This window comes from Colobus angolensis, unplaced genomic scaffold, assembly GCF_000951035.1.
Source record: "Colobus angolensis palliatus isolate OR3802 unplaced genomic scaffold, Cang.pa_1.0 Scaffold14, whole genome shotgun sequence".
NCBI lineage: Eukaryota > Metazoa > Chordata > Mammalia > Primates > Cercopithecidae > Colobus > Colobus angolensis.
In genome coordinates this window covers 15,942,650-15,958,209 of record NW_012114488.1, presented here as the reverse complement: position 1 = coordinate 15,958,209, position 15,560 = coordinate 15,942,650, and the positions used below count along the sequence as shown (strand labels likewise).

General features: G+C 36.8%; 1 protein-coding gene across 1 annotated transcript in view; it reads left to right on the top strand.

The window, feature by feature from the left end:
- Nucleotides 1–15,560, top strand: part of SLC22A3 (solute carrier family 22 (organic cation transporter), member 3) — a gene marked incomplete at its 5' end in the record, with an annotated part of 105,709 nt that overhangs the window by 46,605 nt on the left and 43,544 nt on the right. Inside the window, 3 exons of the mRNA XM_011935092.1 lie at nt 3,810–3,913; nt 12,635–12,789; nt 14,326–14,494. Of these exons, the coding sequence (XP_011790482.1) occupies nt 3,810–3,913; nt 12,635–12,789; nt 14,326–14,494 (428 nt within the window). The remainder of the gene's footprint in view (nt 1–3,809; nt 3,914–12,634; nt 12,790–14,325; nt 14,495–15,560) is intronic.

Below are 15,560 nucleotides of genomic sequence, written 5' to 3'. Positions count from 1 at the left end.
TTGGGCCTGCAATTCCCTGTACAGGAAACACAAGTGTGTGTGGATGTGTGTGCATTACTTTAGCAACACATACTTTGTTGTTTTATTTTCTACTTTTGAAAGATGGCAAGATCCCAGTCACAAAAACAGAAACCAGGCCACTTTGGGAGGCCGAGGCGGGCAGATCATGAGGTCAGGAGATTGAGACCATCCTGGCTAACACGGTGAAACCCTGTCTCTATTTAAAAATACAAAAAAACTAGCCAGGCATGGTGGTGGGCACCTGTAGTCCCAGCTACTTGGGAGGCTGAGGTAGGAGAATGGTGTGAACTTGGGAGGCAGAGCTTGCAGTGAGCCGAGATTGTGCCACTGCACTCCAGCCTGGGCAACAGAGCAAGACTCCATCTCAAAAAAGCAAAAAAAAACAAAACCAAAACCAAAAGGAAACCAAACCACCGGAAGGCGGGTAGGTATTTTAACCAGAGAGGGATTTAATAAAAGGGTTAGGATCTGAGCTGTTTTGGAAGAGCTGAAGAAGAAGGAGAGGACAGAGGTCAGGAAGGACAGTTCCTGCAGTGTCTTGGTGGTCAGTCCCTGCCCTGCTGGGTGGCCATTACAAAGCTGGCACCTGTGGCACAATATCTCTTTGCCCCCATGTGGCCAGGCACGTGGGGCACTGGCTGACTCCCACAGCCACCACTGTCAGTATTAGAGCTGGAGCTGCTGCCACAGCCAGAAGCAGAGTGTCCACTACCTCCCTCCTACCTTCTGATCTCGCGCTAGCTCCCTACTGGTGCAACCTACACGGAACCCTGCCAGTAAAGGAATCTGAGAAATGTAGTCCCCTGAGGTACAGAAGACAACACAGAAGGGCAGGCAGTATCTGGCCCAGATGCCTATCACATTTAGAAAACGTTGTGTTATCACTGCACTTTAATCATTGAAGTATTTATTTTAAATTGGTTCTTATTTACATATTGAACATGAGACAAATACTATTTGACTATTTTATGGGACAGTCAAGAAGATAATCAGTATTAAAGAATATGGGTTTAAAGAATATTTTGGGGGCATTTTAATTCACATAGTTCAAAAGCAGCTGAATACATATATTAAAAGGCAAGCTCTTGATAGGCCCTGCTATGTCATCTACAAAAAGCACCCCTGTTTCCCTAAGCTAGCTAACTCAGCTGTTTGAAGTACAGGTGGATGAAGTAAATTCTACCGTTTGGGTTTTTATATTTGACACTGGTTGATACTTTTCCAAAGTAAATATTGCATTTCTGCTGGTAGTTTGATTTCGCTGTTTGCTTTCTGAAATTTTATGTACTTTTATTTTAGGTACATTCTTTGCCTGCTTAATTCCAATGAGAAATTATTTCAGATAGATAATCACCAACTTGTTTACTTAAAATAAAATTTTTGTACCTTGAAAAACCAAAATTGGTAATAAAAAATCCTTTAAAATGACGATGATTACAACTATTACGCATATCTGTACATTTCTTTACTTCTTATATCTCGACCGATCATCTCAGAGACTCTGTGAGAGGCCAGCTACTACTGCCTCCAAATTTCTTCCAACTATGTTAGGTGACAGGTCATTAGCTGTAAAATCAAGGCAAGAAGTTGGACTTTATAAGTAAATATGATAGTTTCCTTATGAGTATGTATTTATGAGACTCCTCACAATTCATATTCCAACCACATTAATTTTCTCTTCCTGCTAGGGTCTAATGCTGTGGTTAGACTGTAGCATGAAACTGGGGTAAGCATACCACTTGGAGATTTGAAAAGATGATCCCAGGAATTGTGGGCTTGGATAATTTTCAGGGAGCCAGTTTTCAGATCCTCAGCTTACATTTGTCCTCTTTCCCATCACAAATTTGTCTAAGAACATGTCCCTCTTAAGGACACGGGTTCCTATCCAAAATTGTACTTTTCCCACTTTGCAAAGTTAATCATGCCTCTCTCTCATCTCACTCTGAGGCATTGACTTGAAGTTTTAAAATCTGCAGGGCATCAAACAATGGGACAATTTGACATATTGTTCTAGTATTAGAAAAGTACCTTTCTTAATGTAAGACTAATTCTAAGTAAATATAAATGACTAATGACTTAATCAAACAACTTTTTGTAAGTCTGATGGTTTCCATTTTTTTCCCTTAGAACTGTAGGAGAACTTACATGACATGCTGGCTAATAAAAAAATAAAAATCATTTGGTGATAGATCACTGTGAATCTTGGCATATAGCTGAGAAGGAGGTTAAAGAATTGAGTAACATTTCTGTAACAAAACTCCCTCCATTCCCACTGATTTATTCATACGGAAAAGTCTTCTTGGCCCATAAATTTATAAAAATGAAAACCAGAAAGAGAATTAATTTTGAGCCCTAACTCATTCTAGTAATAAATAATATATCCACTAATTTCATGACCTAACTAGAAAAACATAGACTCCCTTAACATTTTTTTGGCCATGGAGACGTACATTTTCAACAAAATTTTACTTCTGCATAATAATTATTTCTTAAAATTTATTACTTCTTATATTTTTTATCAATTATGGTCTAAAAGTAGTTGTAATTATAACCCAATCAGAAAAAAATCCAATATTTAGAGCCTTATTGCCACAGGAAAATTTTAAAAATTAAATGTCAATTTATATATGTAACTTACTGTACATAGAAGTATGGTGACAAAACCTATAAAACATTTTGTACACAAAATATATTACATTAGAATAAAAGTCTGTGGAAATGAAAATAAGAGTTCAAAGAGAAAAAAAATTGATGTCAAATTTCAGACTATTAAAGAACAGTCTGTTTATAGCAATTGGACACCTGCTATCAGGTGTCCAATTGCTATAATATTCATACTCTATTGCAGCCGTCCCTTCCTTTTTGGCACCAGGGACCAGTTTTGTGGAAGAATTATTCCACGGATGGAGGGAGTAGGGGGCTTGCGGGAGATGGTTTCAGGATGAAACAATTCTACCTCAGATCGTCAGGCATTAGATTCTCATAAGAAGTGCGCAACCGAGATTCCATGAGCAGCTCACAATAGGGTTCATGCTCCTATGAGAATCTAAGGCTGCTGCTGAGCTGACAGGAGGCAGAGCTCAGGCGGTAATGCTCATGGCCCACTGCTGCTCACCTCCTTCTGTGCGGCCCGGTTCCTAACAGGCCACAAATTGGTACTGCTCTGTGACTCAGTGGTTGGGAACCCCTGTTCTATTCAATACACTTAAAAGGAATGATGTTGGCCAGGCATGGTGGCACACCCCTATAATCCCAGCACTTTAGGAGGTTGAGGTGGGCAGATTACAAGGTCAAGACATTGAGACCATTCTGGCCAACATGGTGAAACTTCATCTGTACCAAAAATACAAAAATTAGATGGGCGTGGTGGCACATGCCTGTAGTCCCAGCTACTCAGGAAGCTGAGGCAGGAGAATCACTTGAACCCGAGAAGCAGAGGTTGCAGTAAGCAGAGATCACTCCACTACACTCCAGCCTGGTAAGAGAGTGAGACTCCATCTCAAAAAAAAAAAAAAAAAGAAAAAAAGAAAAAGAATGATGTTATAACAACATTATTTTTAAATATCAGTATTTATAGTATACTGAAAATTACATCCTTTACAGTTATTTAAACTGACAAAGAATATTTATATGTTACTGTAAACATATGCATGTGATACATTTTCAAAATTTATTTAAGGAGTGTATGAGCAAAAACGTTGACAGATCACTGATCTGTACAAAAGATAAGGTGTTTTGAAGATCAGCATTCTGGCATGTCTCCATGTGTGTTTTCTTTGTTTTCTCAGTTTGACCTTGTCTGTGTCAACGCGTGGATGCTGGACCTTACCCAAGCCATCCTGAACCTTGGCTTCCTGACTGGAGCATTCACCTTAGGCTACGCAGCGGACAGGTAGATACCAATGTAACCGCCGTTTTATGTCACTATAATACCATGCATTAATATGAGGAGAAAAATGTTTTATGTTAACTATTAAAACAGTATTTTTGCTAAATTCGCAAACAATTCTTGATTTCATCATTCATGACATTCACACTTGTTTGGTTTGACTAAATCTTTTCTTCTCAAACTTCATTTCCTTATTCCTTGAACTACACAAAGGTCTGAGGCTGTTCCCAGTAGGTCTGAGAGCATCGGAATGAAAACACAGATCTCCAAAGCAGGAACATCATAATTGGGTTGATGCACTGTTGTGCTGGATACTATAGAATCAATCAATTCGGTGTGCTTCAGTAACAACTTACTGGTTGTGGTTTTATTAATTTAGTCATAAGATCGGCCTATTCCAAATTTGTTTCACCTACTTTTTATTAAAGAAATCCTTGTATTTTTTTCTACAAATGTAAAACTCTGTGAAAAAAACATTTTTCCAAAATCCATTAAAGTTTTTTTTTTCTATTATGTTGTATTCAGAAATACAACTGCCCAATGGTAGGCATGGTGAGTGTGTATATTCAAGACAGTCATGCTTTCTATGTAAGTATTCTTCTTCCTTAACATTATTGATGCTAGTTATTGTATTCATGTTTAACTCTATTTTTATCCCAATTCTAACTATGAAAATACTTGCAGTAATTTAATATTCCTCTCTATCCCCCTTAGCAGGACTAATAGGAGTATAGACTGGGAATCGCTGACTCATAGCCGTATCTGGCCTAATATTGTTCTGGTTAATCTATCTCTGACTCATGGCCATATCTGGCCTAATATTATACTGGTTAATCCAGCCCAGCCCATGGTGGGTTCTTGTGACTGTACCATTCAGTGGGTGATACTAAGTGTACCCTTTAGAGAACTGCAAACAGCAATTAATTAGCTAATAGAACAACAAAAGGCCCCACATCCTGTAGCCAATTGAAGATCTGAGTTTAATCAGACCAGTGCTTCAAAATGGGTAGAGCCTTGAGTTTCATTTTCTGTCACTTTTTCTTTCTCTTTCATGTTTCTCTCTCGCCCTCTCCACAGCTGTTCTTTGCATGTGAGTTTCTGCTGGATCCTTTCGTATGTGATGCCCTTTCCCTCTTTCTTCTTTTTATTGATGTCCTTTTCTCCTGTTCTACTTCTAGCCCTTTCAAGTTTCATCTTTCCTTTCCTAATTTCCCCTGCATGCCACTCTGTTTTTGCTGGCTACAGTTTGGAACTGTGCAGTTTAAATATTTATTTATTTTGTTTTGTTTTTACTCTTTCTAATTTAGATAGTAGGTTTTGCTTCGTCTGTGTTTTTTTTATCTTACTCAGTCAGCAAACATATCGCCAAACTAAATTAACTTTACTAAAGTGGGGAATTTCCCCTACCTGTATTTTCATAAGTGATTGAGCATCTGTCCTCATACAGGACATGCTGCATTGGAGGGGAGGGGCCAGACCTGGGAGAAGGAGGAGTCATGAATAACTCTGCCTCCTGCATTTGGCTTCTTCTCTTCCACCATATCCATTATTTATATATGTGAAGGAAGAACAAGAGATAACTTAATAGGCCATTTGTCAATGAGAGTACAATGTAGGAAGGGTGGAAAGTGAATTTAAAAATCTAAATTGGGGCTTCTGGATTCCTGTTCAGCATATAAGGAGCTTAGTATTTGCCACTCAGCCTTGACAACAAGTAAAATGCTGAACAAACTGAAAAATCAATAATTCTTCTTAGATCCATAAGAGAAGTGAGAGCACAGGGCAAACTGCTGCCTTCAACACCACCCTGCACCCCCCTCCCGGCCCCCCTAAATAGAAAGACAGGAGAATACAGAGAATCGTAGCACAGGCGCAGAAACCTCCTTGAGAGAGCCAGGGTAGATAAACATGCGCTGTAATTGATGAATTCCAGGAGGATCAGTGTGGATGACTTGGAGGATTAAAAACTCTAGAGGGACTCACTCAAAGGAGGGCCCAAGCTTTTGTGATTTTTTTTTTTTTTTTTTTTTTGGCCACCTGAAGCTCTACAACGTTCTAAAGGTGAATATTAAGGAAAATCCCTCATGCTCTGGCAGCCAGAGGGGAAAAGGAACAATTTTGAAATATGCCAGAACATTGTTCTTAACAACGTCTGCCCTCAGGAGAAGATGTTTAACCAGAGCCTAATCTTCTGGGGTTTTCTGAGAGCCTCATTGATCTGGGGGAAGGGAAATACCCAGCTCCAGCCCCCTATAGCCTTTCTCCCCTAGTTAAGAGGAGAGGGATAGAGAAGCACTTGTGAAGTTCACTGGTTAGAGGCATAGGTTCACTAAAAGACTGAGAGCTACTCATAGAACCACAGAATGCCTTCCCTCCCCCAACACCTCACCACCACATTACTAAAGGTCTATTTACAGCAGTTCCATTTACCCAGTACACCATGTCCACCTATCAAGAAAAAATTACAAGGCATACTAAAAGCCAAAACACACACACACATACACACACACACACACACACACACACCCAGTTGAAGAGACAGAGCAAGCACCAGAAATAAATTCAGATATGGCAGGGATGTTGGAATGATCAGGCTAGGAATGTAAAACAACTATGCCAAGAAGTCTGATGCATAAAGTAGCATGCAAGAACAGATGGGCTATGTAAGAAGAGAGATAGAAATTCTAAAAAAAGAAACCAAATGATACACTAGAGATCAAAAACACTGTAACAGAAATGAAAAATGTTGTTACTGGGCTTATTAGGAGATTGGGCATAGCTGAGGAAAGAATCTCTGGCCTTGAGGATATCCCAATAGAAACCTCCAAAACTGAAAACACACACACATACACACACACACACACACACACACAATAACAACAACCTGAAAAAGCAGAACAGAATGTTCAATAACTGTGGGACAATTACAAAAGATATAGTATTTGTGTAATAGGAATACCAAAAGGAGAAGAGAGAGAGAAAAATAGAAAAAATATTTTAAACAATAATGACTGAGAATTTTTCAAAATTAATGTCAGACACCACAGATCCAGGAAACTCAAAGAAAATCAAGCAAGATAAACATAAAAAAGTATACTTAGTTATGTCATAGTCAAACTAAAGATAAAGTAAAAATTCTGAAAGAAGAGGGGGGAAAACTCTTAAAAGAGCAATGATAAAAATTATATCCTACTTCTTTTCAGAAACCATGTAAGCAAGAAGAAAGTTGAATACTTAAAGTGTTGAGAAAAAATTCCAATCTAGAATTCTATACTCTGCAAAGTTATCATTGAAAAGTGAAGGAGAAATAAAGACTTTGTTAGACAAAAATTGAGGGAATTTGATGCCTTGTAATAAATATTAAAAGAAATTATTTAGAGAGAATGAAAATGATCTAGGTTAGAAATCCAGATCTACATAAAGGAAAGGCATTGGAGAGGAATAAGTGAATACACTGTTATCTGTTAGGTCAATTGAGAATAAGAAAAATATGTTTCTTATTTAGTAGCAATGACTAAAAAACAATTTTTTTAAAAAAGCATGACTGATATGCTAAAAATGAAGAAAATGTGGAATCCTATAAACTGCTGTTCAATTAAACCACAAAAGCCAGGAAAAAGTGTGGAATACAAACATAAGAATAAAAAAGAAGGGAAACAAATAGAAAATGATAACGAATATGGTGGACATTAATGTAACCATGTCAGTACTCACTTTAAATGTAAGATGGTCCAAATGCACCAGCTAAAAGACAGAGATTTTCACAGTGGATCAACAAACAAGACCCAACTATATACGCTGGCTACAAGAAATACACTTTAAATATAAAGACACGTGTACATTAATAGTAAATGGATGGAGAAAACTATACCATGATAGTAGTAATCAAAATAAAGCAGAAGTAGCTATATTATTATCAGCAGAGCAGACTTCAGAGGAAGGAAAGTTATCAGGGATAAAAAGGGGCATTATATAATGATAAAGGGGTCAATTCTCCAAGAAGCCAATAATCCTTAATATCTATGTGCCTAGTAGCAGAGCATAAAATTATAAGAGGCAAAAACTGTGATAAAACTGAAATGAGAAATAGATTAATCCACTATTTCACTGGAGACTTCGACATCCCTTTGTCAGAAATGGTCAGATTCAACAGGTAGAAAAGCTATAAAGATATAATTGAACTCAACAGCATCATTGATCAACTGAATATAATTTTCATCTTTAGGCAATCTTATCTAACAACAGCAGAATTAACATTTTTTTTCAAGTTCTCATGAAATATTCACATGCAATATTCAAGATAAATCACATTCTGGGCCATAAAACATATATTAGCAAATTTGAAGAAATAAAAATTATACAATGTCTGCTCTCAGACCCTAGTGGAATTAAACTAGAAATTCGTAACAAAAGGATAGATGGAAAACTCCCAAATACTTGGGGATGAAACAACACATTTCTAGTAATGCATAGGTCAAAGAAGAAATCTCAAGAGTAATTAAAAAGTATATTAAACAAAATGAAAATGAAAACACTCAAGACTTTTGGAATGCAACAAAAACAATGTTTAAAGGGAAATTTATAGCATTGAATACATATATGAGAAAAGAGGAAATATATAAAATCAATAATCTAAGCTTTCACCTTAGGAAACTGGAGAAGTAGAGCAAATTAAACCCAAGGCAAGTAGAAGAAAAAAAAAGCAAATTAGAGCAGAAATCAATAACATTAAAGACAGGAAATCAATGGAGATAATAAAACCCAAAGCTGGTTATTTGAAAAGATCAAAAAAACAATAAGCCTCCAGTCAGGCTAAGAAAAAATAAAGAGGAGAGAGAGAGAGAGGTGGAAGACATAAATTACTAATATTAGAAATAAAAGAGGGGACATTTTGACCAATCCCATGGCCATTAACAGGATAATAAAGAAATACTATGAACACTCTGTGTTCACAAATTTGATAACCTACATGAAATGGACCAATTCCTTGAAAGATTACAATCTGCCAAAACTCACCCAAGATTATATAGACAATCTGAATAGGGCTATATCTATTAAATAAATTGAATCAATTGTTAATTACTTTTCAAAACAAGAAGCACCTGGCCCAGATGGGTTCACAGGTGAATTTGCCAAATGTTTAAGGAAGAAACTCGACCAATTCCCTAAAAACTCTTTACAAGGATAGAAGTAGGGGGACTGCTTTCTAACTTATTCTGAGACCAGCATTACATGAATACCTAAATTGGGCAAAGACATTACAACAAAAGAAAACTACAGACTAATATATCTCATGAACGTAGGCGCAAAAATCCTCAACAAAATTTTGCAAGTAGAATCCAATAGTGTATTAAAAAATTATACACCACAACCAGATACCGTAGCATACTAAGTGTGTAGTATCCCAAGTACATAAAGCTGGCTCAGCATTCTAAAGTCAATTAATGTAATCCATCACATCAACAAACTAAGGAATAAAAAATGAGATGATCATATCTTTAGATGCAGAAAAAGTGTTTGTCAAAATCCAACATCTATATATGACAAAAGCTCTCAGTAAACTAGAAATATAGGGTAACTTCCTCAACTTGTTAAGGAATGTCTATGAAAAAACCTACCGTTAACATCATACTTAATGATGATAAACTGTATAGAAGCTTTCTCACTAAGATCAGAAACAAGGCAAATATGTCATCTCTAAAAACTTCTTTTCGGTGCCATGCTGGAAGCCCTCACTAATACAATAAATGAGACAAGTAAAGAAAATAACAGGTATACTGATTGGGAAGGAAGAAATAAAAACTGTCTTTGTTCACAGATGGCATGATTGTCTATGTAGAAAATCAAAAGAATTAACAACAACAACAACCTCCTGAAACTAATAAGTGAGTACAATAAAGTTGCAGGGTACAAGGCTAATACACAAAAGTCAACTGCTTTCTTATGTACCAACAATGAACACTAGGATTTGAATTTAAACACACAATGCCATTTACATTAGCACCACAAGAATATACAACACTTAGTTATAAATCTCAGCAACATATGTACAAGATTTATGTGAGGAAAAGTGCAAAACTCTAATGAAAGAAATCAGAGATGATCTAAATAAATGGAGAGATATTCAACATTCATGGATAGGAAGACTCAATATTGTCAAGATGTCAGTTCTTCCCAACTTGATGTATATATTCAATACAATACTAATCAAAATCCTACAGAGTTATTTTGTGGATATTGACAAACTAATTCTAAAGTTTATATGTAGAAACAAAAGACCCAGAACAGCCAACACAGTATTGAAGGAGAAGAACAAAGCCAGAGGACTTGACACTGCCTGACGTCAAGACTTACTGTAAAGCGACAGTAATCACGACAGTGTCGTATTTGTGAAAGAATAGACCTCTACCAATAGTTCAATGGAATAAAATAGAGAGCCTAGAAATAGACCCACATAGATAATAAGTATAGTCAACTGACCTTTGACAAAGCAGAAAACAAATGGTACTGGAACAACTGGACAATCACACGCCAAAAAAAAAAAAAAAAAGAGAGAGAGAATCTAGACACAGACCTTACACCCTTTAAAAAAATGGATCACAGACCTAAATGTAAAATACAAAACTACAAAACTCCTAGAGGACAGGATAGGAAAAAATCTAGATGACCTTTTAGATGCAACACCAAAAGCATAATCCATGAAAAAAGAATTGATAAGCTGGGCTTCATTAAAATTAAAATTTTCTGTGCTGTGAAAGACATTATCAAGAGAACAAATGAAATGACAAGCCACAGACTGGGAGAAAATATTAATAAAAGACAAATATTTGATAAAGAACTGTTAGCCACAATATACTCTTAAAACACAACAATAAGTAAACAAACAACCCAACTAAAAAATGGGCCAAAGACCTTAACAGATACCTCACCAAAGAGAGTATACAGATGATAATAAGCATATGAAAAGATGCTCTATGTCACATAACATCTGGGAAACGCCCATTAAAACAGCAATGAGATACCACTACGTACCTATGAGAAAGGCCAAAATTCAGAACACTGCCAACACCAAATGCTGACGAGGATGTGGAACAACATTTTATTGTTTATTGTTATGTGGAACAATAAACAATCTCATTTATTGTTGGTGAGAATGCAAAATGAAACAGTGACTGTAGATGACAAAATTCTTACACATGTTTGTAATTCTTACAAAATTAAACTTTTACTATTTGATCCAGCAATTCTACTCCTTGGTATTCCAATTCCAACCCAAAAAAGTTGAAAACTCATGTTCACACAAAACCTACACATACATGTTTATAGCAGCTTTCTTCATAATTGCCAAAACTTGGAAGCAACCAGGATGCCCTTCCATAGGCGAATGGACAAACTGTGATACATCCAGACTATGGAATATTATTCCATACTGAAAAGAAATGAGCTATCAAGCCATGAAAATACACAGAGGAAACGTAAGTACATATTACTAAATGAAGAAGCTGATCTGGAAAGGCTACATACTATAAGATTTTAACTATATGACATTTTGGAAAAAGGAAAACTATGGAGACAGTAAAAAAAAAAAAGAAAGATCAGTGGTTGCTAGGGGGTGGGGAGAGGGAGGGATGAATAGGCAGAGCACAGAGGATATTTAGAGCAGAGAAACTATCCTGTTAGATACTTTAATGGTGGATACGTGTCATTATACACATGTCAAAACACATAGAATATGCAACATCAAGAGCGAACCCAAAGGTAAACTGTGGACATTGGGTGATTATGATGTGCCCCTGTAGGTTCGTCAATTGCAGCAAGTGTACCACTCCCGTGGGGAATGTTAACGAGGAGAATGCTGTGCATGTGTAGGGGCAGGGGACACAGAGTCCACTAAAATTCTAGATAAACTAAGGCTACTTCCATCTCTACTCTGCTGGCTCAAGCAAGATGCTACATGTACATATTTTATGGAAATTTTTATGAACTTGTCATAGATGTCATAGAATCAAAACTCTTAATGGATATTGATAGCAAACATTTACCAGACAATAATTTGACGCCTCTATGCTGAACCAATTAACACCAGACTCTCAGAATGCTGTGTATGATACCTTGTTCCTTTTCCTAAAACTATTTAATAACACTTATGCCAAAGGTGAAAATAAAATACAGAATTTAGGAACCACTGACATTGGCTGTGAACTTTGTAGTTTATAAAACGCTTTCACATTCACATCTCATTTGATCCTCTCTACAACCTCCCTCTAGGAAAAAGTGGAAAAAACAAAAACAAGCAAGCAAAACCTTTGTTTTGAAGACCTTAGGAATTAGTCCAAGGTCTTATGACTGGTAGATGGTTGAGGTGAGATTCAAGGCAAGGCCTTCTGGCCATAACACACCATTGCTCCTTCTTTCTGCCTCTCTGTCCTTATGACTTGACACATAAGAAATGTTAGAAAGTGTCACATCCATACTGCTGGGGAGACTGTATGTGAAACAATAGTTTTAAGGAGGGTCATCTTTTCAGAAACTGCAATCACAAGGATGCATTCTGTGCTTTAAATGTTGTGATTCCAGCCTGGGCAACATAGTGAGACCCTGTCTCTACAAAACATTTTAAAAATAATATAATAATATAATATGATATAATATTTTATGTTACATTTTCCCATTGTGTTGAAGAAAATGTTTAAGGTGAGCTCTTTTCCTGTCTTTCTCAAAAAGGTATGGAAGGATCGTCATTTACTTGCTCTCCTGCCTTGGTGTTGGCGTCACTGGGGTTGTGGTGGCCTTTGCACCAAACTTCCCTGTGTTTGTGATCTTCCGCTTCCTGCAAGGTGTGTTTGGAAAGGGGACATGGATGACTAGCTTCGTGATTGGTAAGACATTCTTACACCATCTTCTCTATTTGGAAACTAGGGCCAGATGGCCAACAAGTGCTAGTTAATCCACCTTCCTCTTCCTCATGTGTCCTTTAAGAAAGGAGGTTTCACTGCAGCTACAGTAATGATTTCTGCAGATAGGAGAGCTCAGAGGTAGGATCCTGAGTGCTTTAGAAACTAAAATACCATCTTACTTTGGAAGCCAAACATAGAATATTATAAAACACTGCGCAAACTACTTTTAAGTACTTCTATACTGTTATAATATGGTTTCTAGCTTTGCTTTATAAGAGATTAATTTTTTATAAAATCTCAGTAGCTTCTTGAGGTATTTTTAAAGCATTTTCTCTGCACTGTGTTCTGTGGTACAGTTTGAGATTACTTTCCTGTGTTCCCAACTCTCCTCCTTCTGTACAAGTGGGGAGCTTTTTACTATGGGAGAAATATGTTCTAAAAATGAGAAGTTCATTTGTGACCCTTGGATATCTTCTATAGCCCGAAAGTTTGACCTTCTGGGGATGGAAGAAGGAAAAAGTTCACTTTACTTTTCTCTCATATCCCTTGGGAAAGCCCTGGCTACTCCTTTTGGTTCCATTTCTAGCTCGGGACCAGCCACCTAGAGTAGTGGTGTATTTCTGACCAGGAAAATGTGAATTCTCATCTTAGATTATTGCTGCAGATCTTTGCACACCCACTCTCTTCTGTCACTGCTATGCAATCTCCAAGCAGTGCACATTTTGGAGACCTTTGAAGATCTTTCTGTGAGTGGGAGAAGGAGAGAAGATTATTAGAGGGATTGGTTGTCACTGTCTGGAACAGAAAGAATAACATTGGAATGCAAGACATTTTTAAGGAGACTCAGTCTAGATGAATCTGCAAAGTTGTGATCTGAGGGCAACAATAAAGTAGCTTATCCCAGAATAATCAGAAAAAAATAAACCAATTAGTGGGAAGGGGCAGGAAAAGAAAAGATTTCAGCAATAAAATTTCCCATGTGATTTTTAGGCAATATTGTCAACAAAAAGTACAACACTGTGGAAAGAATTAACATTTAATAGAAGTTGTCTTGTGATAACAAAAAGTCTTTGTAGAGTCTAATATTTATAATGAATCTTTTAAGGAGACTAGAATGTGCATATCTCTAGAGATACAGTGATACAATGTAGCCATCTTAACATATTTATGTTCTGATAATTACAATTACCTTTTAAAGTAATCATCACTGAAGCTTTCCTAAAACCGATACATGTATTCTTCTTATTTCCCTATTGTACCCAGAAGATTGCAGGGCTGGGTGCATAAGAGGAACATGGCAAGTGCCTGTGATAAGTGGCAGAGGCAAGAGTGGGAGAAAAGCATTTAGTATCAAGGACACCTCCATCCTTTCTGCAAGTGTGGAAGCCTCGGTATCTGAGTGCTAGCGTGTTCTAGCAATGCTGATGGATGTAAACAGGTGTAACATCTCTGCATTTGTTTGTTTATTTTGGAGCTGACTTTGTGCTTCTGTGACCTCTTGTGTTTGTTTTCCTTTAGTGACAGAAATAGTAGGTTCGAAACAAAGGAGGATTGTGGGAATCGTGATTCAAATGTTTTTTACCCTTGGAATCATAATTCTCCCTGGAATTGCGTACTTCATCCCCAATTGGCAAGGAATCCAGTTAGCCATCACGCTGCCCAGCTTTCTCTTCCTCTTTTATTACTGGTAATGTGGTTTTGGTTATCATCATATTTATACTGATTCCACAGAAATTAGACTCCAAACCAACATGATAATGAAAGCAATAAAGGAAATTTTCTGCTTTGAGAATTTTTAGAGAATTTTAGGATTTAAAGAGAGTATTTGTTGATGATTTTATTAATAATTATCAAAAAAATAAAATACCAGAACACAAAATTCTAAGTATGGTAGTGCATTATGTTTTGTTTTGTAATAAATAGCTTCATGAAAACTATAAGGCAACAAACCATATCTGCCTTATATTTCAACATGCAAATTAAATGCAATGAAGTCTATTTGCTTCTCTGTGTGTTCTATAAAGCAAATTAATGTTACTCAGAAATTCTCTGAGGAATAAGGAAATGTTAAGAGCATCAAAAAATTACATTATCAAAAAGCAACAGATAAGCATTTGATTTTTGTTGTTGTTGTTTGGAGATGGAGTCTCACTCTGTCGCCCAGGCTGGAGTGCAGTGGCGTGATCTTGGCCCACTGCAGCCTCTGCCTTTCAGGTTCAAGTGCTTCTCCTGCCTTAGCCTCCCAAGTAGCTGGGATTACAGGCGTGCACCACCACACCCAGCTAATTTTTCTATTTTTAATAGAAACAGAGTCTTAACATGTTGGCCAAACTGGTCTCAAACTCCTGACCTCAAATGATCCACCTGCCTCGGCCTCCCAAAGTGCTGGGATTACAGATGTGAAGCACTGCACCCAGCCAGCACTTGATTTTTATTGGAATGAACATGTTTTAATGATTCTTCTAATTTAATTTTAATATATGGGCAAGTCAGTTTATATAAATCAGATTCCTAAGCTTTTCTTAATATTCACTAAATCCCAATTCTTTTCATATGTGGAATCAATATATTGTAAGATAGCCTGGTTTTGTAAGAGCAATGTCATATTGATTGTTTTGATGAGCAGTGATCCAATTATCATGCTAGCATTTTTTTCCCATCCATTATAACCTTGCAAGAATAATCTGTGTTTCAGGGACCCATTATCAACTCATTGACTCCTAAATTTATATCTAATTGCGAGATCCATTTTG